Source organism: Trematomus bernacchii, unplaced genomic scaffold (assembly GCF_902827165.1).
Source record: "Trematomus bernacchii unplaced genomic scaffold, fTreBer1.1, whole genome shotgun sequence".
NCBI classification, from domain to species: Eukaryota; Metazoa; Chordata; class Actinopteri; order Perciformes; family Nototheniidae; genus Trematomus; species Trematomus bernacchii.
The window spans coordinates 117,934-145,264 of NW_022988111.1; the positions used below are offsets into that span (position 1 = coordinate 117,934).

At 36.8% G+C, this 27,331-nt stretch overlaps 1 protein-coding gene across 9 annotated transcripts; it reads left to right on the plus strand.

Moving 5' to 3' along the window:
• The first annotated feature begins 428 nt into the window (after positions 1-428).
• On the plus strand, positions 429-26,717 carry LOC117475741. Of its 9 annotated transcripts, XM_034122070.1 has the most exons (9): positions 429-684; positions 907-933; positions 1,595-1,689; positions 2,295-2,832; positions 2,950-3,044; positions 23,378-23,915; positions 24,033-24,127; positions 24,731-25,655; positions 25,695-26,180. In XM_034122070.1, exons 2-9 carry the CDS (start codon positions 928-930, stop codon positions 25,812-25,814), a joined length of 2,412 nt encoding a protein of 803 aa, XP_033977961.1. In that variant the 5' UTR covers positions 429-684; positions 907-927; the 3' UTR covers positions 25,815-26,180. The 9 variants fall into 9 exon arrangements, with proteins under 9 accessions (XP_033977961.1, XP_033977967.1, XP_033977958.1 ...); XM_034122076.1 differs by lacking the exons at positions 24,731-25,655; positions 25,695-26,180 and adding an exon at positions 26,232-26,717; XM_034122067.1 differs by having other exon boundaries at positions 24,731-26,180.
• Positions 26,718-27,331: the final 614 nt, after the last annotated feature.

Sequence of the window (27,331 nt, forward strand, 5' to 3'; positions counted from 1 at the left end):
AACAGAGTATTCCTACACTCTGATTCTTCTACTTTTAATTAAAAACACAATCTGAGTACTTCTTCCAGCTCTGAAAACAGTCCTTATATTTTCTGAAATATTGGGATTTTTGTTTGTAATTCTCTTTTTTAAGTTGTATCAGTTACTGGCAGGAAGTTAACATACAAAGTGAGTGCTTTGAACGAGAAATACAGTTACATAAATAAATAAACTAAATGTATGTCGATTGTCTGCTTTGCCTTTGCCCCTTGGGATGCAGGAAAAGTTTCATTGTACACACCTTTTGAAGAAAAACAAAAGTGAAACCTATAAGAAACATCAGGCTCCCACACCTCTGCATACGTAAGCAAACTGGGCATGGCTACCAAAGATTGGCCTCACCGATTGGCTAAGGGAGGGTTTATAAGCAGCCACTTCATACAGTTTCTTTGAAAACAGATGGTAGTTTGTTTTTCAAAAACCTGTGCAGAAAGAAGAAGAAAAGGAGTAAAAGGAACATTTAGAATTTATCCAAAGCAGGGGCTGGCAAATCTTGTGACTTTCATTAAAATAAACACTGACTTAAATCTAATCGACCAGTTTGATTGAACTAAATTACAATACAACAACTTGTATCTGTGGAATCTTTTTGTTGGTCACGACAACTGTCAGCCCCTGCTTTGGCGGGTCTTGGACCCAACTCCGGTGAGTCAGAACATGTTCAATACATTTTCAGTGTTATCTACATCTACTGTGTTTTGTTTGTAAACAGAGTGTTTACAAAAATGTTAGGGTTAGGTTTAGAACTTTTAAAAACTATAACGTTCTGTTATGATAAGCATAAAACTAATAAAACGTAAAAAGCCATACAAACTTTTACTTTTAATTTTTTTACCACCTAACTGTTCTGTCTCTTTGTTCCTCCAGAGGAGTTCAGACCTTCTCACCATGCAGGTACTCTACACTATTTTATTTGTATATAAAAAAATATATATATATTGAAATTACTGTACATCTGTTTAGCACATTTATTTTTTATTTACTTAAGCCTGTGCACTATTTTATGTCTTAAATTAAAATGTTTACTTAGGTTATCTACTTTTATACATATTTGTTTGAGCACTGATGAAGAGCTTGAGAACTAAGCATTTCATTTCCATCAAATGCTTTTTCTGTAACTGCTTATCAAACTTTACAGAAACATTTGAATAGAAGATCATTTCCGTTTTCCATGCATTAATATGCTGGACAAGTAAGACACATCTCTTTTTATTTGATTTCATTCCAGAAACAAACAAAAAAAGTTGTAACTTTTACTGAACATTTTCAATTTGAACAGTATTGCTCAGCTTTACATGTTGACATACAGGGCTCAAACAAAAGCACAGTGTTGTGCGAGACTGTTGCGCCTGCATACTGTAGGTTGGTCTTTGTTTAACTGAAACTAAAATGCAGGATGGGAAAAGAAGCTTTAGAAAATGAAGCACTACCTCAAATGTGCACTCAGCAATACCACAGGCAAAGCATTCAGCCGTTCCTAACAGACGTGTTTTCCACTAATGACAATAAAGACTTTAACATCAGAAGATGGTAACATTTTGTTTTCTCCACTCAGACGGACAGAAGCAGACAACAAGATCGACAAGTGCCTGAGAGTCAAGAGATGTCTTCATCCACTCCCCCCGAGCCAGAACCCTCCTCACCCCAAAGGTATCGTCTAAGAAATAAAATGCTGTATTAACTGAAACTAGTTAAGTAGTAGTTACTAGGTATTGGGTCCCATGAAACTGAGTCAGGAAAATGTAAAAATACAGCTTTCCGTTGGTCGAATGAGTCAATCATACTGAACTTTAATATTTATTTTTCTCTAACATTGATCACTCTGCATTCAAGTTACAGAAAGAGACTCAACACGTCACCACAACTTGATATTTAACAGCTTGTTTTTATTTATCTTTGTCTAAACCTTCTGCAGATCTCAATGCAAAATATAAACATGTGAAAGTAAACTTACGCAACTGATCATTTGTTTTTTTTCTCCTGGCTGTGTAATTGTGCTGAACTCCAGTATATAGCATTATATATATATATATACAGTTTGTTTCTATTCACAACAAGAAGAGATCTTCAATCCAACACATCGCCCTGTAGCACACTTAACTAAGTTAAATCAGCCACTGACAATCTGTTAGCTTTTGACAATACACTTTATGAATTCAGTACATGGAGCATTGTTGTGCTAAAAGTTAAATAACAATCTTAAGCATATGATTTTGTCCTTTGAATAAAGTCAAACCTTTATATTTATTTTCTAGGGAAAAAGACCAGCATCAGGAAGATCGTCCCGGTGCCACTGATTCTAATTCAATGACGTCAACAACAGCAAATAAACAAATTGTGTCGACTGCAAATCTTATACCAATCACCATGGATAATGAAGCTATAAAAGTTTCTGACAAAAAGTCAAGTATTAATCGAGAAATGAAACGTAACTTAGGTATAGAAGAAACATCGGCCATGCCACCTTCCTTAAAAAGACGTCTTAAGGATCAGGATAATCAATATGCTGCAGAAATGAAAGGTGGTGAAATTCAGATGTTCGATGAGGTTCAACGAAGCGATGTCGCAACACACACGGAGAGCATCTTATGTGAACATATAGATGAAACTTTGCAGAGACGTCCAACTGAAGTTAAAAACAATGATTTAAACACCCATTATAGTCCATGTTCGATGAGAGAAGGTGATATTGATCCCACTGACCTAAATCCAATCGACCAGTTTGATGTAAATGTTTCTGTTGGACACGACGACTGCCAGCCCCTGCATGGGCTGGTCTCATACCCAAATCTGGTGAGTCAGAACATTTTCAATACATTTTCTGTTTTTCTACATGTATTGTGTTTTGTTTGTATATTCTCCGTGTGACTTTGAAAAACTGGCCTATAAAGTTCTGTTTTTTCCACTCAGACGGACAGAAGCACACAACAAGATCCACAAGTGCCTGAGACTGAAGAGATGTCTTCATCCCCTCCCACCGAGCCAGAACCCTCCTCACCCCAAAGGTATGGTCTAAGAAATAAAATGCTGTATTAACTGAAACTAGTTAAGTAGTAGTTACTAGGTATTGGGTCCCATGAAACTGAGTCAGGTAAATGTAAAAATACAGCTTTCCGTGGGTCGAATGAGTCAATCATACTGAACTTTAATATTTATTTTTCTCTAACATTGATCACTCTGCATTCAAGTTACAGAAAGAGACTGAACACGTCACCACAACTTGATATTTAACAGCTTGTTTTTATTTATCTTTGTCTAAACCTTCTGCAGATCTCAATGCAAAATATAAACATGTGAAAGTAAACTTATGCAACTGATGATTTCGTTTTTTTCTCCTGGCTGTGTAATTGTACTGAACTCCAGTATATAGCATTATATATATATACAGTTTGTTTCTATTCACAACAAGAAGAGATCTTCAATCCAACACATCGCCCTTTAGCACACGCAAAGTTAAATCAGCCATTGACAATCTGTTAGCTTTTGACAATATGCTTTATGAATTCAGTGCACGGTGCATTGTTGTGCTAAAAGTTAAATAACAATCTTAAGCATATGATTTTGTCCTTAACACCTTTATATTTATTTTGTAGGGAAGAAGACCAGCTTCAGGAACATCCTCCCTGTGCCACTGATTCTAATTCAATGACATCAACAACAGCAAATAAACAAAATATGTCGAATGCAAATCTTATACCAAATTACAGCATTTTTATTCGGAGACAGAGAAAATATAGTAAGCGTTACATGGATAATTCTGAGCAACAAACAAATGTTTCTGACAAAAAGCAACTGTCTCCAACAGAAATCATGAACAAATATTTAAAAACAGAACCTGGATTCAGTATTTATGCAGCGTGGTGCAATAGACCTTTGCCAAAACACCATCTTAAAGACCATCATAAGGAAGATCGTATACCAAGGGCCATGAACATTTATAAGAAACTAATAAAAAATTTTGACAAAAACTTACTTTTTAATCTTGTAATGACACTTAATTCAGAAATAGAAGAAGGATGCAGTATTTATAAGGCCATGCCACCTTTCTTAAAACTCCCTCTTATGGATAAGGATAATCAATATGCATTTGGTGCTATAGAAATGAAAAGTGGTGAAATTCGGATGTTCAATGTGATACAACGAAGCGATGTCACAACACACACAGAGAGAGTCTTATGCACAAATATAGATGAAACTTTGCAGTTATGTGGAATTGAAGTTAAAAACATTTATATGTTCACCCTTAATAGTCCATGTTTGATGAGAGAACATAAGATAGATAAGAAAGATAAAGATAAGAAAGATAAAGATAAGAAAGATAAAAATCCCTGTATGTTACATCTTGTAGAGAAAGCCCGTCAATGGCACAGTGAATTTGGCATTAACACTATAGTGTTCTTCAAAAAGCCTTGGGGACTAAATGGACCAGATATCTTTAAAGATCTCCTGTATTCTGAGGTCTCATGTACCAGCAGTGCTTTTCATCTATATGTTGACTTGTGCAAGGAACATCGCTTTACACTGGACAACAAATTCAGACAAGATAATAAGGCTATATTCCGTCTTATCGGAAAGGTTAAAAGAAAAGAAAAACTCAAGAAAACTATTGAATCTATTCTCAGTAAACTTCAGGATAAGGCGGAAAAAAGGCGGAAAAAAAGTCAGCATTTGGAGAATGGAGGGGAATACATCAAGTCACTCACATTTCCCCCAGAGGTCCATGATGAAATCATTGACATTTTGACAAATAATTGGGATCAAATGGTTAACGATAGTTCAATGTCTCTCATTATTCAAAAAATAACATCATATTTCAACAATGCAGTCGTTAAACTCTTTGTCAGAGATCTTAGGTTAGATCTGGGTGACAGTGGCTTCTTTCAGATTTATCAGGTCCCGCCGGGCCCTGAGGTGGAGGAGTGAGATTATGTTCAATTGATTAAAACTTCATTTTGATCACAATTTATTATGTGATACAAAATGTATTTTTATTGTCATTACTATATTTTGAAATATGTAAAGAAATATGTATTTGAATTTAACAAAACATTTACCTTAACCTTTTGTAGTTAAACAAAGGTATTGGTTTTTTTTTTAAACACTAAATGGCATTCATTTTTTTAATAATAATATAATAACGTTGGGTTCCAATTGTAATTAGTGCTCTAATTATTTTTGAACTCAAGTGTTTGTCTGGAGGTTTGTTGTCTGCATCTGTCCTGAGCTCTTAAATAAAATAAATAATAAAAACTCACATTGAAACTGTGTTGGCTTTGTTTCCTCATTAGCAACTAAATGTCCCCGTCTGTCCAACAGGTGTGTGGACATGAACGAGACACGTAAGTAGGCGAGGACAAAGAAATGGACAAAGAGACAGAGGGTGGATGGAGTAAAGGCAGGAAGGACATCATCCACATTTGACTATACCCCAAAATCAGCAACTGGATCTCCTACTAAAATGAGTTAAATAAAAGGATGCAGAATTTGACAGGACAAAGTAGTTTGAACTATACTTGTTCCTTTATGTTACCTAACAATATAGAAGAAGGGGAAAGGGAACAACCATTCAGTCGTTGTGCATCTTTGTCACAAGAAAATATCTCTGCCTCTGATACGCCTGCACAGGTGTGGGATTTCTGAGAAGTTTGGAGGTGTTTTCATTTTTGGTATAAAGTTGTTTTGGTTTTTTGTGTGATATTTGTTTACATATTATACTCTGATATTGTTTTCTGACAAACTATACTTTAATTGTTTTATCTCATGCTGTTCTATGAGTTTTTGTATAAACACTCAACTTTTACTTTTTTTGTACATAATATACTATGTCTTTTTTTACTATGCTCTATTTTCAAATACTTTACGATGAATTTTCTCAACATGATATACTTTTAGACTTTTTAAGATATTTTTGACCTACTCTACAATTACTTTTTTTCACATGTTATACTATAAAACATGTTTTAAAGGGAGGTGTGTGGCGTAGTGGAATATTGCGTTGGTGTTCAGATCAGGGGAGCACAGGTTCAAACCCCACTACAGTCAGCATGTCGTTGTGTCCCTGGGCAAGACACTTCACCTTCTCCTACTTACATATATACTATGATGTTTTTGTTTAAATATTATACAATTTGCTATTATTCTAAGTCGCTTTGGATAAAAGCGTCAGCTAAATGGAAAGTCATGCTATGACCTTTTCTCAGATATCTTATGAAACACGACAGTAACATTTTCTATGATATCTTTCAACATACTATACTTTGACTTTACATTTTTCAACATACCATAATAGTATAGTATGTTGAAAAATGTAATGTATGATCATGGGATCATCGTATAGTATGATTTTGTATTATATTCACAACATACTATACTATGATATTCTATGACATTGTACTACATACATTAATTTCATTTTTTTCGCCAAAATAAACTTTGAATTCTTTTATGATATTTTTCCACATTATATGCTTTGACTTTTTTCGTCAAACCGGCTTGATTTTCAAGATTTCTTTCAACAAATTTACATTTTTTTCCAGATACTACTCAGATATTTCTTTTGGATACATTTCAAAATACAATACCATAGTTTTAAATATTTTTGAAAAGACTATATTTTGACTTTTTTTTTAAACACAATATGCTATGACTTGTTTTCTGATATTTTTGGACACACTAAACAGTTTTTTACGACAAACTCGTTTGAATTTTGTTAAACATGCTATACTATACCTTTTTATGGTATTTTATAGTTTTTAAAAATACTACACTATGATTTTCTATATTTTTGAGTTACTGTGTTTTTTGACGTAAAGATGCCTGAACTATGACTATGCCTTTTTTCAGAACCAAGTCATTCTCCAGCTGCTTTCACTTCAGACACAACAGTGCAAAATCAGAGCACTGCGTTACATTACAAAAGTCGTATTTATTTGATTGTTTTAATTTAGTTTTTTTAATAAACCAAGATATATGGAGGTTGCTCCTTCCTCCAGCTACACAGGGATTGTTTTCAACAGCACAAAAGATAGTGACCCTCTGATTTGATTTCCTTTATTAGTAGTTTCATTACTGATACATGACCTTGTCAGATACCATTGTCTCAGCACACATTGTCATTATTTTTCACATGGAGCTTTAAGAATTGGCACAAACCATATACAAATGAAAATCCCTGTATACAGGATTGATTTCAAACAGAGGAAATAAATTAACACATTTCTGCAAATGGCATGGACACAAGATCAAAACAAAGGGTTGAATCCTGATAAGAAATCATGTCTTTTGTATGTTGTAAACAGACTGTTGGTCCTAAATACTTAAGAACCGGTCTGAGTAGAGTACTTAGCACGATATGTGCAAACAACAGTTTATACTCAGTCTGTTATTTCCTACTTTGTGAGGAAGAGAAGTTAAAAACAACAAGAAAATACAAAAAAACATGTTAAATATACAAAAATTAAATACAAAAATGAAGACGTCTAACACCAGAAGTCCACACTGGAGTTCCAGCTTCTTCAGGTCTCAAAACATAAGATTGGTCAAGAGTAAGAATTAAAAAAAGCACACAAATTATTAAAACATTGAATGTTTTTGAGCCCAGAGAATGAGTAAGGCAAGCAAGCTTATACTGTTTATACAGTGAAGATTATTATTTACATTGTGTTCACATCTTATTTATTAACTCTGCCAGCAGTTGAGGTGGGGTTTGTCTCCCCCTAGGGGTTCAAACTAGTGTTACTCCGCAGACAGCAGTGCTGAGTGCAGAAGTAGTATCATGCTTTTAAATCTCTCATTAGAGCTCTTGGAAGAAACCACCATAAAGGCAGTGGCTGGCAACCAGAAGAGCCCACCACAGAACACAAGTCCAGTATGTTGAGAAACACCTGGAGCCTGGTCTGACACTTCCTCCACATCTGGAACAACAGCACGGGGATCAGAAACAAATTCCTCTGTCTCCTGATGTTGATTTTGGTTCAATTATTTCCATATTGCTTCGCTTAATCCTGGTTATGATATAGATATTACAACGAGGCAGAGTGTCACCACGCAGCTGGGGAAAAGGAGGGGGAAAGTGCAGAGCTACTCTGTGACTTTCTAATGTTGAACACAAACAATACACACACACCTCTACTGTGGTGAAAGCAGATATGTTGCTCACATGACTACTGTATTGAACGGGGGTTACAGCTTTACCCTAAGAGGCCTGGCTATGAACAACCAAACATACTTTTTACCAACATCTTATGACCAAAAGAACAGAAGTGTGTTAAATAACAGGGTGGAGTCTATATGCAGGATAACTAAGCCGACACTAAACAAACCACTCCATCAGCAGTACTGTATGAGATGAAAGTCATATTAAAGCAGTGAGGAAGCAAGTTGCTGAGAGCGAGACGTTAACTTAGCAGAGTCAGACTCACTCGGGAGGTAAACAGGCCGCTGCAGGGAAGCTGAACTCTTCCACAAGCTGAGATGCCCAATATGCAAGAAGTTAAAAAAGAGAACCAAAACAGTTTTGATCAAAGTCCTCCAGTAAAGCAAGACAACTGCATAAGCTAGGACATGGGGGGTGAGCAGAGCTGTAGTTATAAGTGGCGACCTTTACGTGTGAAACAGCAATGAGGATGTTTCAACCACCTTCTTTCCCCTCAGTTAAAAAGAAAAAAAACTCAGGCACAGTAAACTTAAAGCCAACTGGTGATCACCGAAAACAACAACTCAAGATTTCTATCATGGTCAAGTGCAGATGAGGACTCAGACTTGAAAGCACCAAGAGAGTTTTTTTTAAGAACCATTCAGGAGTAACCCAGAAGACACAAAATGGCGCCAATTGTATTGAGGAAGGAGAAAGAATGTAGTGTTGCAACCCTGGGTGTTTCTCAATCGCGAGTAAAGCTGCTTCAGAGCCACTATTTCAAGCATACTACGTCATCGAGTGCCGCCGAAGTACTGTTCCAATCTCCAGTATACTTGGAAATCTACCGAGCCCGGCGTACTCCGTTTGGAGAAATATCGAGTCTGCACATGAGTAGACTCCGCGGTCTTAAAATGCCCACAATGCTTTGCGCACGGACCAATTTCCCCAAATCTGTGGTGGAAGATGTAAGGCGGGGCCTCTCATATGACGCACACCTGCACACTTGCTAGCGTGTTCCACACTTCGTTTTCCGAATGCCAGGAAGTATTCTTGACTCGCTTCTGAAGCAAGATGCTCGGCAGACATGTGCTACCAAGCAAGCGTTCTCGCGATTGAGAAACACCCCATGTCTCCTAAAAATTACGTTCCCACAGAACTAAACTGCATTCTCAATTACGTTTAGCTAGAAACGTATTTTCTCCCACATTACGTTGGTTATGAACTTATCTCAAATACGTTTATTTTCTACATATCTTCTAGAAACATATTTTCTCCCACGTTACGTTTGTTATGAACTTATCTCAAATACGTTTATTTTCTACATATCTTCTAGAAACATATTTTCTCCCACGTTACGTTTGTTATTAACTTATCTCAAATACGTTTATTTTCTACATATCTTTGCCATTTATTGTCTTGCTTATAATAATGATAATAGTCATTTATAAATATCATTTTAGAGCACACATTTGAAATCGACGATCGGGCTCGATATCCTATGGTTAAATTAAAATCAGGAGGCGAGGCTGTAATTTCGCCAGCTGCGAGGTAGAAAATAATAGTTTTAACATGCCAAAAAGCTGCTGTGTCGTTTATTGCACCTCAAACATTAAAACAAATCCAGAGTTACGTGTTTCTGTACTTCCTCTTAGAAGAAAGGACAGTATACAACAGAAGAGCTCTGTGGCTTCAGGCTTGATCGCCGTTCAAATGACAGCTGGTTTCCCCAAAAGTGGGCGGGGCTGTAAAGTGACGTAGGAAAGATCCTCAGCTCGCTGATTGGATGTTTTAGCCGCAATGCACGTCGGGATATGGTGTTAATGCGATATGAAATCCGAAAAAAAAAATCAGAGTTTAGGATGGCCGAAGACACTACACTACCCATAATCCCCAGCTATCGTTTGGGACTACAGTCCCGTTGACAAACCCCGTGATTAATCTTCAAGCTCTGGGATTGGATGTTGGAGTGGCAGTGCGCCAAGGTTACGCCGAGCGCCAAACAGCTCTTTGAAAACGCCCCCCCAGAACTACACATGCTGGCTATTGTGTTTCGCACTGGTTTCGCAACATGTTCTATGGCACGCCTCTACTGGGAATTGTAGTTTTAAAAGACGTTTTCGTTTTTCCCAAAATTAGAAGTTGACAGTATTAAACTGTGTACAGCCCTGGGGGTTTAGGGGATAGGAAACAAATTGGTGTGTACAAATGTAAAACATGTAATTAATAAATGGGTGAAAAAAAGCATTGTTACTTTGTAATTCTACTCCACTACAATTCAGAGGTTAACCTGGTATTTTTACTCCACTACATTTATTTTAGTTACTTTGCAGATTCTGATTAATGATGTGAAATATAAACAACCCTTAAAGCAGACTTTAGTTACACCTGAGTAAAATTCAGGGAAAGGTGATTGTCAAGTGTCAACAATCAGGAGAGATATTAGTTGGTGCTTGAGAAGACTAAACATTTATCTGCAGATCTCTAAAGTATATTCATTACTCGTTATTCTCTACTAATAGTTAATTAAAAACTGTATATAATAGCTATTTTGCACATCCCTTTCAAGATTTTCTAAGGTTTATTGACATATCATATACACAACTATGTTGAAGTTATGCAATTAATGAAAAACTTGGGTCACAGGTTCCTCAACAGTGCATTACAAGACATCTATCAATATGTGTGTATACCTCCACCATTAAACTCAAATTCTGCACATGTCTTATACTATCTACATACATAAGAGTATAATTAATATATATATAATATCAGTTAAAATAAGTGCTTCACACAGTTAACATTGCAGGAAAGCAATATATTAGACGTTAAGTACTTTGTCAGGCTTAATATTTATCTGTAGATAGATACCCCCAAAGCTTTTTTCTTATTTGAAAGAAGACCTTAACCTAAAGTATTCTTTAATGTGTTAATAAAGGTTAATTAGTTTGTCTGTTTTGCACATCCTCATATTAATATCTTTGTACATCAGGCACTAAACTGTTTTATTGTAGAGATCACTTACAGTATCTTCTTGATTTTTTATATTCTATATTTCTATCATTGACCTTCTACTTTCCCCCTATGAAAGTATGTACTTTTAATATTTTATTCATCAAATAACATTATTCAACAAAAATAACATTATTCAACAAAAATAATTAAATAACGTGCTTTAACCACTAGGCGGTGCACACAAGGTACACACAGTATACTAATAATAACTTTGTATTATTAGTGTAGGACACTTATGTATGTATAACATCTGAAGATGTGTAGTTTTATTCATGTTTTTACATAATTGTACAGGATATTGCTATATTATTTCTCATGTTTTACTTCTACACATTAATATCTGATTTGTAAAACATCACAGACAGAAAGGTATATCCGTCATTTAATGGTAAGCTATTGAAATTGTGATTCCATAGATGTGTCTCCCATCACCCAAATCCCCTGACTATTCTCTCAACTCAGTATTTACATTCTTATGTCCTTTTCTATCAGCTGTGCACCATTATGGTGTAAATATAACCTATCTACCAATTGGATCAAATATAAAAGTCAGCCGAATTAGTATTGATACTGCAAGGAGACGTATTTTGTGAAAAGAAATGTAAGATGTTGTTTAATTGTTGATATATTTATGATCCACGTCACGTATTCAGTTTCGGCGGCAGTTCTTCCTGTTTGTCCAGAAGTCTTCTCATCAGGGCTCTATACATAAAGAACTATGGCAGATATGTAATATTTAATGCGGCCGAACCGTGTATTACAATGCCGTTATGTGATGACTTTCAAAGAGAAAAGCAAGAACACTCGGAATAAAGTATTTTTTTTTTTTTTTTTAATGTTTTCGGATTTCACATCGCATAAACACCATATCCCAACGTGCATTGCGGCTAAAACATCCAATCAGCGAGCTGAGGATCTTTCCTACGTCTGTTTCCGGTATTGTTCCATTTATGCTACATTGAAGGGTGGAATTGACTACACATCTTCAGAAACATAATTTGCTTCAGATATACTGTAACTCATAGCAATATTGTAACCATTAAGAAAAGCCAACTGCATTAAAAACCCAGTTAACAAACACTAGGTAAAGTATTTTTCCTTCAGTAATGAAGATGTAATTCCAATGTAGACACACCTGGGGTCGCTGTTCAGTCTGTTACGCTGAGCCATGCATTGTCTGGACCGTAAAAGGGACGAAGAAGACAAAGTGAAGTGACGTACTTCCGGTTCAATGTGAAAACATTCCCAGTTAAACAACAGAAACAAATCGCTTAATAAAAAGATAAAACACTGGCATGTAATCTACGTTAGAATAAATAGAATGGTTTTGAATAATAGATGAAAGTAAAATCTACGTCACTTTACAGCCCCACCCACTTTTGGGGAAACCAACGCTGTCATTTGAACGGCGATCAAGCCTGAAGCCACAGAGCTCTTCTGCTGTCCTTAGAGGAAGTTTGAGGTGTTTGAGGTGCAATAAACGACACAGCAGCTTTTTGGCATGTTAAAACTATTATTTTCTGCCTCGCAGCTGGCGAAATTACAGCCTCGCCTACTGATTTTAATTTAACCATAGGATATCGAGCCCGATCGTCGATTTCAAATGTGTGCTCTAAAATGATATTTATAAATGACTATTATCATTATTATAAGCAAGACAATAAATGGCAAAGATATGTAGAAAATAAACGTATTTGAGATAAGTTCATAACAAACGTAACGTGGGAGAAAATATGTTTCTAGAAGATATGTAGAAAATAAACGTATTTGAGATAAGTTCATAACAAACGTAACGTGGGAGAAAATATGTTTCTAGAAGATATGTAGAAAATAAACGTATTTGAGATACGTTCATAACAAACGTAACGTGGGAGAAAATATGTTTCTAGAAGATATGTAGAAAATAAACGTATTTGAGATAGGTTCATAACCAACGTAACGTGGGAGAAAATACGTTTCTAGCTAAACGTAATTGAGAATGCAGTTTAGTTCTGTGGGAACGTAATTTTTAGGAGACAGGGTTGAGTATTTACTGGAGTTACTTCACCCAAAATCAGCCTCTATTGAGAATGCCACAATGAGAGCAACAGGAGGTGAATCAATGAGACTGGAAAACTGCAACATGGGCAGCTAACGCTCTGTAGGGACAGACAGATGTGTAGGGGTAAAAGAAAAAATAACTCTCAAATCTGGGTCCTCATCTGCACTTGACCATGATAGAAATCCTGAGTTGTTGTTTTCGGTGATCACCAGTTGGCTTGGTGATCACCGAAAACAACAACTCAGGATTTCTATCATGGTCAAGTGCAGATGAGGACCCAGACTTGAGAGTTCTTTTTTAAACCAGAACCATTCAGGAGTAACCCAGAAGACACAAAAGGGGGCCAATTGAAGTGAGGAAGGTGAAAGAATATAGTATTTACTGGAGTTACTTCACCCAAAATCAATTATTTGTTGATTAAGTGTATTGGTATTTGGGGTGAGATTCCCCAGGTGGCATAGTTGGTCACTAATGTATTCCCCCTATAATCAAATATAATCAAATTTTGAATATAATTGACTTGGACTTGGTTGTGAAAACAGTGAGTGGTGGAAAGTCCCTAAATACTGTAATTAAGTACAATTGTGAAGTACTTGTATTTTACTTGAATATTTACATTTTTTGTCCGGCAGTGGCTCAGTCAGTAGGGGCTTGTTCTGGGAGCCGTAGGGTCGCCGGTTCAAGTCCCCCACCAGACTTAAAGTATGGAGTGTGGACTGCTACTTGGAGAGGTCCCAGTTCACATCCTGGGCCCTGCCGTGGTGCCTTTGAGCAAGGCTCCGGACAACCGGCAAGCCAATCCCCAGATATGTATTATATGGAAAATAACTAATTTTCTCTGTTTTTATCATGAAAAACAACAGTGATTTCATGTATTCAAAATGGCATTTAAAGGGTTAAAATCATGAAAATGATTAAATATTTGGTATTTTTGATTAGGGCTGAAGTTGCTTTAAAGATTAAACCCACAAATCTTGTGAAACAAATATTTTAATATAATGTTTTTATCAACGTTTTTGGCAGAGGACATTTTTGTCCCGAATGGTCAATTAGGGTAGTCCATATTTAAAAACAGTGAATTATAGACCCATCAGTTTGCAGTAACACAACCAAAGTCCGGTATCACTCTGGACAAAAATGTCCAGAGTGATACTGGAGGGTTAAAGCTGAATCTAAATCAAATCAAAATCAAATCAAGGTTTATTTATAAAGCACATTTAAAAACGATTTTTGGTCGGGCCAAAGTGCTGTACATGTAATAACTACAATCACATAAAAACACATTTCTATAATCACAATAAAAGACAATAAATTACAACAGATATTTAAAAAAATAAAACACAAGGAAAAGTCAGGAGTCGTGCTCCGCTCTGACTAAAAGGCCAGGGAGAAGAAGTGTGTCTTAAGAGTAGATTTAAAAACCCCTAGGGTCTGGGCCGACCTCACATGGAGGGGCAGAGTGTTCCAGAGCCTCGGGCCAGCTGCTGCGAAGGCTCGGTGCCCTCGGGTTTTGAGCCTGGTCTTGGGCACTACCAGCAGCAGCTGGTCAGCAGACCTTAAAGCTCTGGCTGGGGTGTAGCGCTGGAGGAGTTCAGCTATATAGGCCGGAGCCAGCCCATTTAGTGCTTTAAAAACAAATAAAAGGAGTTTAAAATCAATTCTGAACCGAATTGGAAGCCAGTGTAGTGAGGCCAGAATTGGGGTGATGTGGTCACGCTTTTTATGGCCAGTAAGAAGACGTGCAGCTGCGTTCTGGACTAGCTGCAGGCGTTTAATTGAGGCCTGGTCCATACCCACGTACAGAGCGTTGCAGTAGTCCAACCTCGAGGAAACAAAGGCGTTAATAACCCTTTCCAGGTCCTCAAACGATAAAAACGACTTGGTCTTGGCCAATAGTCGTATTTAAAAAAAGCAGGTTTTGACTACGCTGCTGACCTGCTTATCGAATTTAAAAGCGCTATTGAAGGTCACTCCAAGGTTCGTGACAGAGGGGAGGATATTATTTTTGAGGGAGCCCAGAATATCAACCTGGGAGGCTAGAGGTTGGGGTCCTAAAGACATTGATTAACTTCTGGATGCCACCAAGAGCAGGAAGAATGTCCCCCACATGACCTCGTCTGTAACCTGGAGACTTGAGGATGGACTCAGACAAGATACAAAACATAACAAGACATGTGGAGAGACGATGCTTTAGTTACTTTCAAATGGAACCCAAAGCAAGAAGAGGAGTCTTAATGTGATTTCCAGTGATTGTATCAGAATTGTTTTCATTGAGATCCATACACCAATGGTTTTTATCTCAACACCGCTTGGCTGGGAAGAAAAGAGGAGCCAGTATGAACCAGCTGTTGCAGAGCAGTTGGCTTTTAAATCAGATAACATGACTGTACATGTGATCAGGAATGTATTTTCTGTATGATAATTAAATTCATGATAAGCGCATGTGCAAGTGTTTTTGAAATAATGTAACAGACACATTTTCTTTACAGATGGAACTTTGATGTTTGTGTATTAAGGGTGCAAGCTTTTTATGTAGTTATTAAGTGTTAATGTATCTTGAATTTGCATAAAGAGTTGATACAATTATTCTCCTGATCCAGGAGGGAAAGCCGCTCTTATTTCCAAGTCATTTGTAGTAGTGAGGGTCCCGGTACCCCCAGCCTCCTTGCCTGCCTTGTCCCCTAGCCAGAGGATGATGATGAGGCAAGGGGTCTTGGAGCCTGGTGTTTTTCCACTTCCTTTCTGTCTCAATCTCCATTCACCCCCCCTTCTGCAATCTGCGCTAACTCTTTTGCAATGGCACTGGGGTGGCTGCACCCTTCTTGTAGCTTTGCTTAGATTGTGATTGGTTTAAAAAATACAATCAAGATAGAGCATGTCTTTACCCAGAAGCAGGATGATGAAGTGTGGAAGCAGACCACAGAGGCTCCTGCTCATTCAAAACCATAATGACTGCCCCTGAAAAGGGGTGTGGTGCACAACTATGCACCACACCACAATACTTTTTTTAATTAAATGAACAGAATCTCTAACATAACTTAGATTGAAAGAAGGGGGCAGGATTTCCTGTAAATGTGGATTGACACAGAAAGGAATACAGCCACGGTTTAACTGACTGAGAATCCAAGTTCAGCTTGAAGCTCACACTCATGTAACTTCAAACAATCACACATTGTTGTCTTTTGTTTCATGATTTTCTCAGTAAAGTAAAAATAAATGTATGTTAAAAATATTAAATAATAATTTGTATGAATTATAATCGTATGATTGTATTATTTATTTATTGTATTCTTGTTTTATTCAGTCCTGTGTGAATTGGCTTCTACTGCTTTTAAAAGTTCATCAATCACAAAGTTATATGTTACTTGGTTAACATTTTTATTTTTGTTCTTGGCTTTTGAAACACTTTCAAAAGCCAACCTAAAGTTTGAATGATTGCTAGAAATATCAATATGTTTTACAGTTACAGAAATACTGCACTAGAAAGAAGTAAACTGGTTAAAACACTTTACAAAAGTACATGAAACAGCCAAGTGAATTCAGAGTGTTACGTTTAATATACCTCTCACTTTCGTTTCCTCAAAAGTATGATGCATTGTTGTGGTGCAACAATGGGTGCGGTTCGAATTTACTTGGAAAAACATACTGACTTACCCTGGCCAAGGTGAAAACCAGTTTGGTCTTGGATTTAGTAGTACACATATCAATTAAAAGCCAGGTCCTCTGGTCTTTCTTAGGCTGTTCAACAATCATGGGCTGTAATATTAAAAGCCGCCTAACTGTGGGTATTTGATATTTATAGTATATTTTAACATCATTTGGGGATTTTTCCCAAAGTTTCCTTCTAGCAATCCTTTCCACTTCCTTTGCATTAACAAGCTTAATATATACACACCCAGTTTATTATGATGTATCTGTTAAAACTGGTTCACTGAACGTGTTTATATTATTTGTTGATTAAGTGTATTGGTATATGGGGTGAGATTCCCCAGGTGGCATAGTTGGTCACTAATGTATTCCCCCTATAATGAAATCTAATCAAATCCAACATTGACAAGCACAAAAACAGGAAAGAGATGATTGGCTCACAGTTGTTGTGGCAACATCTGATTTATTTGTTAAATTAAAGAAGCAAACCTCATTTAGTCAGCTGCTTGATTTGGAAGTTGGAAAAGAAAAGGGATTGAAAATAATTAGAGTGAAGATAGTCTATTTTGATTCGCATCTTTAGACTCAAATGCTTTTACATTATTGGGTTTCATTAATAAATATAACATTACTAATGGAGGGTTGTAAGCTCACACATCTCCAACACCATCGTGAAGTTTGCTGACAACACGACCGTCATCGGCCAGATCACCGACGGCAACGAGACGGCGTACAGAGAGGAGGTCGAAAACCTGACATCTTGGTGCCAGGATAACAACCTCCATCTAAACGTCAGCAAAACCAAGGAGTTGATTGTGGACTACAGGAAGCAGCAGAGAGAGGGTCACGCCCCCCATCGCCATCAATGGGACTACGTTCTTCACACCACCACCATCACCAAAAAAGCTTGACAGCGGCTCTTCTTCCTCTGCAGGCTAAGGAGGTTCAACATGGACTCCAGGATACTCTGCAACTTCTACAGGTGCACCATAGAGAGTATCCTGACTGGCTGCATCACGGCCTGGTACGGCAGCTGCACGGCCCTCAATCGGAAGACTCTACAGATGGTGGTGAAAACTGCACAGAACATCACCAGGACGGAGCTGCCATCCATGGAGGATCTTTACTCCCAGCGGCTCAGGAAGAAAGCCCTCAGGATTATAAAAGACCCCCATCACCCCAGCCACAAACTGTTCTGTCTGCTGCCGTCTGGCAGGCGGTACCGCAGCATCCGGACTAAAACCACCAGACTCAGGGACAGTTTCATCCCACAGGCCATAAGACTGTAGTGGCAATTTCTTATACTACTAGTTATGGTAAAACCAAATGATGATATTATGCTGAGAAAATTGCTTGGTCAGCTCAACCTGTTGTATCCCAGTAGCTTCCTGCCAAGGTCGTATAGATAGATAGATAGATAGATAGATAGATAGATAGATAGATAGATAGATAGATAGATAGATAGATAGATAGATAGATAGATAGATAGATAGATAGATAGATAGATAGATAGATAGATAGATAGATAGATAGATAGATAGATAGATAGATAGATAGATAGATAGATAGATAGATAGATAGATAGATAGATAGATAGATAGATAGATAGATAGATAGATAGTACTTTATTGATCCCAAATTGGGAAATTGTTTTTGTTACAGCAGCATAATAGACAAGGCATTTTACAATAAAACAAAACTACAAAATAAACAAGAATAGAAAGAAAAATAAAATAAAATAGAAAATATACATGCAGATATTATATATACAAATATATATATATACATTCAAAATATATGACATATGGAATATGGAGTATTACAAATTGTAAAATGTACAACGTGGTTTTATTTCTAGAGAAACTATGGAGCAGAGAGTTCTCTTCCAGCCAGAGGTGATTTGTTGTACAGTATTATAGCAGTGGGCAGGAATGTTTTCCAGTATCTGTCCTTGAGACAGGGGAGCTGCAGCAGTCTGTTGGAGAAGGAGCTCCGTTGACTGTCCAGCTGCAGGTGGAGAGGATGGCTGGGGTTATCCATGATGGACAACAGCCTGTTCAGTGTCCTCCTCTCCACCACAGCTTCAAAGGGGTCCAGCTTAATGCCGATGACTGACCCAGCTTTCCTGATCAGTTTATTGATCCTGCTCTTATGCTGCCCCCCCAGCAGACCGCAGCAAAGAAGAGTGCACTAGCCACCACAGACTGATAGAAGATCTCCAGCATCTTGCTGCATACGTTGAAGGATCTCAGCTTCCTCAGAAAATAGACTCGGCTCATCCCCTTCTTGTACACAGCGTCAGTGTTGATCCTCCAGTTCAGCCCATTGTCTACAGTAAGTGCACTCCCAGGTACTTGTAGTCCTCCACAACAGCCACATCCTCTCCTAGAATGCACAGGGGCAGAGGAGGAGATGTCCTCTTCCTCCTGAAATCAATGACCATCTCTCTGGTCTTGGCCACATTCAGAAGCAGATGATTTCTTCCAGTCCACTCAACAAAATCACCCACCAGCGCTCTGTACTCCTCCTCCCGTCCATCCCTTATACACCCTACCACAGCAGTCATCCGAAAACTTCTGCAGGTGGCAGGACTCTGAGTTGTATTGAAAGTCAGAGGTGTATAAGGTGAACAGGAAGGGAGACGGCACAGTCTCCTGTGGGGCTCCAATACTACCAACCACCACATCAGACAGCACACTGCCCAGCCGGACGTACTGTGGTCTGTCCGTGAGGTAGTTGGTAATCCAGGAGATGGTGGACGAGTTTACCCTCATAGCCTGCAGCTTGTCACTCAGTAGCCGAGGCTGGATCGTGTTGAATGCGCTGGAGAAATCAAAAAAGGTGATTCTCACAGTGCAACCCGATCCATTCAGGTATGAGTGAGCACGCTGCAGCAGGTAAATAATGGCATCGTCCACTCCCAGGTGAGGCTGGTAGGCAAATTGTAGAGGGTCAAGGAATGATCTCACCTGCGGTCTGAGATGGGCCAAGACCAGTCTCTCAAGCACCTTCATCACATGAGATGTGAGTGCTACAGGGCAATTTGAACAATGAGACTCTTGTTCCTTATGAGAGCATTGTAAGATAACAGTCAGCAGAAAATGTTATCTTTCTTTGTCTGCACAGCAACAGGTCCTCTATAAATCACACACACACATTTCCCTCTGTGTCCACTCCTGCAAACCACTTTTGTATTTTGCATGACTGTACCTGCAAGCTTGCATAAAGAAACTACTAAGACAACTCTGTTTGCTTTCACCAGTTTATTATTGATTACTCTCATTGTACATCTTTACAGTATTGATGAGGTTAAATTATCCACAACAACTGTTAAACACCTGAACTTGAAACAATATCTTAACATTAATCTGGTTGCTACTTAGAAATTATTTATCTAATATATCATTCCATCACTTGCACTATTTCACTTTTTCACTTTTTCACTTTTTTACAATTTTTCCTTTTGTATTTACTTATTACTTGCACTATTTTGTTGTGTTTATCTGTTTTGTTTTATTGTATTGCACTGTTGGAGGAGCATGGGACCTAAGATTTTCATCGTCATAATTACACTGTAGCTATGCACGTATGACAAATAAAAGCCTTGAAACCTTGAAGGGTAACACATTTAGAATATAATTGACTTGGACTTGGTTGTAAAAACAGTCAGTGGTGGAAAGTACCTAAGTACGTTTACTCAAGTACTTAAGTACAATTGTGAAGTACTTGTACTTTACTTGAGTATTTCCATTTTTAGCTACTTTGTACAATTCAGAGGTAAATCTTGTACTTTTACTCCACTACATTTATTCAATACCTTTAGTTACTTGACAGATTTGGATTAATAATGTGAAATATAATCAACACTTAAAGGTCCCCTATACTGTTTTTCATCAATATATTATAGGTCTCAGATATATACTAAACATGTCTCTGAAGTGTTTTGCTCCAAATACCAAACAGATCATTGTAGCATCCCATAATCCCCTCTGTTTCAGCCCTGTTTCAAAAGTGCTGATTCTCTGTCTGTTACTTTAGATGAATATAAGGAGCCACTCCCCACGCCCCTCTGAGAGATATTTGGTTAAAAAGAACACAATGGTGCTCTCGGAGGAGATTCAGGTGATACGGTGTGGGGGGGGGGGGTCCTTGGTTGGTTATTAAGGATAAGGGTTATTATAATAAAATCATATCATATATATTACTCTTAAATGGGCAAATCTGTAACAGAGTATTCCTACACTCTGGTTCTTCTACTTTGAATTAAAAACACAATCTGAGTACTTCTTCCAGCTCTGAAAACAGTCCTTATGTTTTCTGAAATATTGGGATTTTTGTTTGTAATTCTCTTTTTTAAGTTGTATCAGTTACTGGCAGGAAGTTAACATACAAAGTGAGTGCTTTGAACGAGAAATACAGTTACATAAATAAATAAACTAAATGTATGTCGATTGTCTGCTTTGCCTTTGCCCCTTGGGATGCAGGAAAGTTTCGTTGTACACACCTTTTGAAGAAAAAAGAAAGTGAAACCTATAAGAAACATCAGGCTCCCACACCTCTGCATACGTAAGCAAACTGGGCATGGCGACCAAAGATTGGCCTCACCGATTGGCTAAGGGAGGGTTTATAAGCAGCCACTTCATACAGTTTCTTTGAAAACAGATGGTAGTTTGTTTTTCAAAAACCCGTGCAGAAAGAAGAAGAAAAGGAGTAAAAGGAACATTTATAATTTATCCAAAGCAGGGGCTGGCAAATCTTGTGACTTTCATAAAAATAAACACTGACTTAAATCTAATCGACCAGTTTGATTTAACTAAATTACAATACAACAACTTGTATCTGTGGAATCTTTTTGTTGGTCACGACAACTGTCAGCCCCTGCTTTGGCGGGTCTTGGACCCAACTCTGGTGAGTCAGAACATGTTCAATACATTTTCAGTGTTATCTACATCTACTGTGTTTTGTTTGTAAACAGAGTGTTTACAAACATGTTAGGGTTAGGTTTAGAACTTTGAAAAACTATAACGTTCTGTTATAAGCATAAAACTAATAAAACGTAAAAAGTCATACAAACTTTTACTTTAATTTTTTTACCACCTAACTGTTCTGTCTCTTTGTTCCTCCAGAGGAGTTCAGACCTTCTCACCATGCAGGTAGTCTACATTATTTTATTTGTATATAAAAAAATATATATATATTGAAATGACTGTACATCTGTTTAGCACATTTATTTTTTATTTACTTAAGCCTGTGCACTATTTTATGTCTTAAATTAAAATGTTTACTTAGGTTATCTACTTTTATACATATTTGTTTGAGCACCGATGAAGAGCTTGAGAACTAAGCATTTCATTTCTGCTTTTTCTGTAACTGCTTATCAAACTTTACAGAAACATTTGAATAGAAGATCATTTCCGTTTTCCATGCATTAATATACTGGACAAGTAAGACACATCTCTTTTTATTTGATTTCATTCCAGAAACAAACAAAAAAAGTTGTAACTTTTACTGAACATTTTCAATTTGAACAGTATTGCTCAGCTTTACATGTTGACATACAGGGCTCAAACAAAAGCACAGTGTTGTGCGAGACTGTTGCGCCTGCATACTGTAGGTTGGTCTTTGTTTAACTGAAACTAAAATGCAGGATGGGAAAAGAAGCTTTAGAAAATGAAGCACTACCTCAAATGTGCACTCAGCAATACCACAGGCAAAGCATTCAGCCGTTCCTAACAGACGTGTTTTCCACTAATGACAATAAAGACTTTAACATCAGAAGATGGTAACATTTTGTTTTCTCCACTCAGACGGACAGAAGCACACAACAAGATCCACAAGTGCCTGAGAGTGAAGAGATGTCTTCATCCACTCCCCCCGAGCCAGAACCCTCCTCACCCCAAAGGTATCGTCTAAGAAATAAAATGCTGTATTAACTGAAACTAGTTAAGTAGTAGTTACTAGGTATTGGGTCCCATGAAACTGAGTCAAGTAAACTTAAAAATACAGCTTTCCGTGGGTCGAATGAGTCAATCATACTGAACTTTAATATTTATTTTTCTCTAACATTGATCACTCTGCATTCAAGTTACAGAAAGAGACTTAACACGTCACCACAACTTGATATTTAACGGCTTGTTTTTATTTATCTTTGTCTAAACCTGCTGCAGATCTCAATGCAAAATATAAACATGTGAAAGTAAACTTATGCAACTGATCATTTGTTTTTTTCTCCTGGCTGTGTAATTGTACTGAACTCCAGTATATAGCATTATATATATATGGTTTGTTTCTATTCACAACAAGAAGAGATCTTCAATCCAACACATCGCCCTTTAGCACACTTAGCTAAGTTAAATCAGCCATTGACAATCTGTTAGCTTTTGTCAATATGCTTTATGAATTCAGTACATGGAGCATTGTTGTGCTAAAAGTTAAATAACAATCTTAAGCATATGATTTTGTCCTGTGAATAAAGTCAAACCTTTATATTTATTTTGTAGGGAAAAAGACCAGCATCAGGAAGATCGTCCCGGTGCCACTGATTCTAATTCAGGGACATCACCAACAGCAAATACACAAAATATGTCGACTGCAAATCTTATACCTATCACCATGGATAATGAAGCTATAAAAGTTTCTGACAAAAAGTCAAGTATTAATCGAGAAATGAAACGTAACTTAGGTATAGAAGAAACATCGGCCATGCCACCTTCCTTAAAAAGACGTCTTAAGGATCAGGATAATCAATATGCTGCAGAAATGAAAAGTGGTGAATTTCAGATGTTCGATGAGGTTCAACGAAGCGATGTCGCAACACACACAGAGAGCATCTTATGTGAACATATAGATGAAACTTTGCAGAGACGTCCAACTGAAGTTAAAAACAATGATTTAAACACCCATTATAGTCCATGTTCGATGAGAGAAGGTGATATTGATCCCACTGACCTAAATCCAATCGACCAGTTTGATGTAAATGTTTCTGTTGGACACGACGACTGCCAGCCCCTGCATGGGCTGGTCTCATACCCAAATCTGGTGAGTCAGAACATTTTCAATACATTTTCTGTTTTTCTATATGTATTGTGTTTTGTTTGTATATTCTCCGTGTGACTTTGAAAAACTGGCCTATAAAGTTCTGTTTTCTCCACTCAGACGGACAGAAGCACACAACAAGATCCACAAGTGCCTGAGAGTGAAGAGATGTCTTCATCCCCTCCCACCGAGCCAGAACCCTCCTCACCCCAAAGGTATGGTCTAAGAAATAAAATGCTGTATTAACTGAAACTAGTTAAGTAGTAGTTACTAGGTATTGGGTCCCATGAAACTGAGTCAGGTAAATGTAAAAATACAGCTTTCCGTGGGTCGAATGAGTCAATCATACTGAACTTTAATATTTATTTTTCTCTAACATTGATCAGTCTGCATTCAAGTTACAGAAAGAGACTTAACACGTCACCACAACTTGATATTTAACGGCTTGTTTTTATTTATCTTTGTCTAAACCTTCTTCAGATCTCAATGCAAAATATAAACATGTGAAAGTAAACTTATGCAACTGATCATTTCGTTTTTTTCTCCTGGCTGTGTAATTGTACTGAACTCCAGTATATAGCATTATATATATATATATAGTTTGTTTCTATTCACAACAAGAAGAGATCTTCAATCCAACACATCGCCCTTTAGCACACTTAACTAAGTTAAATCAGCCATTGACAATCTGTTAGCTTTTGACAATATGCTTTATGAATTCAGTACATGGAGCATTGTTGTGCTAAAAGTTAAATAACAATCTTAAGCATATGATTTTGTCCTGTGAATAAAGTCAAACCTTTATATTTATTTTCTAGGGAAAAAGACCAGCATCAGGAAGATCGTCCCGGTGCCATTGATTCTAATTCAGGGACATCAACAACAGCAAATAAACAAAATGTGTTGCTTGCAAATGTTATTCCAATCACCATGGATAATTTAAATGAGCTACTACATATGTATGTCTATAAGTTACGTTGTATTCATGTAATGAAACGTAATTCAGAAATAGAATCTGGATTCAGTATTGCTGCACCGTGTGCCGGCAGACCTTTCCAAATGTTCCTAAAACACCGTCTTAAGAACGACCATAAACAATATGCATATGCTGTTGTTGTAATGGAAGATTTTAAAGGAAATATTTTTAAAGCTGAGTATCCAGATCCTTGTAAGAAAAAACACAGTGAGGAAATTTTAATTGGAGAACTAGATAATTTTTTGCAGAAATGTGGAACCAAAGTTAGGTACATTTATATATATACCTATAATAGTCCATGTTTAAAGAGCCGAGGTAAAATACCTGGCTGTATGTTTCAACTTATAGAGAAAGCCTATCAATGGGACAGTCAATTTGGCATTGTGACTAAAGTGTGCTTCGAAGTGCCTTGGGGACTATGTGGACCAGGTATCTTTAAAAGACAACATGACTTCTCAAGTTGGTTAGTTGGTTACAGTGCTCTTTATCCAGATGTTAACTTGTGCCCGGAAATCCGCTTTACCCTGGACACAAAAAAATTAGAACAAGAATATAAACCTCCCCTTATTAACGAAAATATTAAAGATAGACACAAAGACGTACAAGAAGCCTTTAAGTCTGCTCACAATGGTTTTCACGGGTTGGCTAATAGTTCTGAAGGATTTCTGAAAAGTCAGCATTTGGAGCATGGCTTGAAATACATTGACTCACTCAAATTTCCCCCAGAGTTCTCTGATACAATAATTGAAACTTTGAGAAAGAATTGGATTAAATTGGTTGACCATAGTTATCTTAAAACTAAAATAACATCAGATTTCAACTATGCAGTAGTCAAACTCACAATCAGAGATATTAGGTTAGATCTGGGTAATAACAACTTCTTTCAGATTCACCAGGTCCCGCCAGGCGCTGAGGTGGAGGAGTGAGATTATGTTCAATTGATTAATACTTCATTTTGGTCACAATTTATGTGACACAAGATTTAATTTAATTTTCATTTAATATATATATTTGAATTTAATAAAACATTGACCTTAACCTTTTGTAGTAAAACAAAGGTTTTGGGGCTTTTTTGAAACACTAAATGGCATTCAGACTGTGTTGAATTATTACTATTGGTACAGGTTTTGGAGGGATGCTTTTTTTAAATTTTATAATATAATAACGTTGAGTTCCAATTGTAATTAGTGCTCTAATTATTTTTGAACTCAAGTGTTTGTCTGGATGTTTGTTGTCTGCATCTGTCCTGAGCTCTTAAATAAAATAAATAATAAAAACTCACATTGAAACTGTGTTGGCTTTGTTCCCTCATTAGCAACTAAATGTCCCCGTCCGTCCAACAGGTGTGTGGACATGAACGAGACACGTAAGTAGGTGAGGACAAAGAAATGGACAAAGAGACAGAGGGTGGATGGAGTAAAGGCAGGAAGGACATCATCCACATTTGACTATACCCCAAAATCAGCAACTGGATCTCCTACCAAAATGAGTTAAATAAAATAATGCAGAATTTGACAGGACAAAGTAGTTTGAACTATACGTGTTCCTTTATGTTACCTAACAATATAGAAGAAGGGGAAAGGGAACAACCATTCAGTCGTTGTGCATCTTTGTCACAGGAAAATATCTCTGCCTCTGATACACCTGCACAGGTGTGGGATTTCTGAGAAGTTTAGAGGTGTTTTCATTTTTGGTATAAAGTTGTTTTGTTTTTTTTTGTGTGATATTTGTTTACATATTATACTATGATATTGTTTTCTGACAAACTATACTTTAATTGTTTTATCTCATGCTGTTCTATGAGTTTTTGTATAAACACTAAACTTTGACTTTTTTTGTACATAATATACTGTCTTTTTTTACTATGCTCTATTTTCAAATACTCTACTATTAATCTTTTCAACATGATATACTTTTAGACTTTTTAGGATATTTTTGACATACTCTACAATTACTTTTTTTGTACATGTTATACTATAAAACATATTTCTGACATACTACTATGTCTTACTTACATATATACTATTTTATTTTTAAAAAGATATTATACAATTTGCTCTTATTGTACGTCGCTTTGGATAAAAGCGTCAGCTAAATGGAAAGTCATGCTATGACCTTTTCTCAGATATCTTATGAAACACGACAGTAACATTTTCTATGATATCTTTCCACATACTATACTTTGACTTTTTTTCAGACATTCAATTATATCACCTTTTTCTGACATCTTTTGACATACTCTACAATTAATTGTTCAACTCAATATACTAAGACTTTTAATGATTTTTCTTTCCAACATACAATACCAAAATTGTTTCATGACATCCTATACCATGACTTAACATTTTTGTGATACTACATTGTGATTTTTAATTCAACATAACATGCCTTCTTATGATTTTATTTCAAATACAATGCCATTACTTATTTCGGAATGTTTCAA

Excerpts from the sequence above, each read along its gene's own strand:
- LOC117475741 (XM_034122067.1), top strand. Across the intron at positions 1,690-2,294 it reads GAACCCTCCTCACCCCAAAG|GGAAAAAGACCAGCATCAGG; the intron begins GTATCGTCTAAG and ends TTTATTTTCTAG. Across the intron at positions 23,916-24,032 it reads TGGTCTCATACCCAAATCTG|ACGGACAGAAGCACACAACA; the intron begins GTGAGTCAGAAC and ends TTCTCCACTCAG.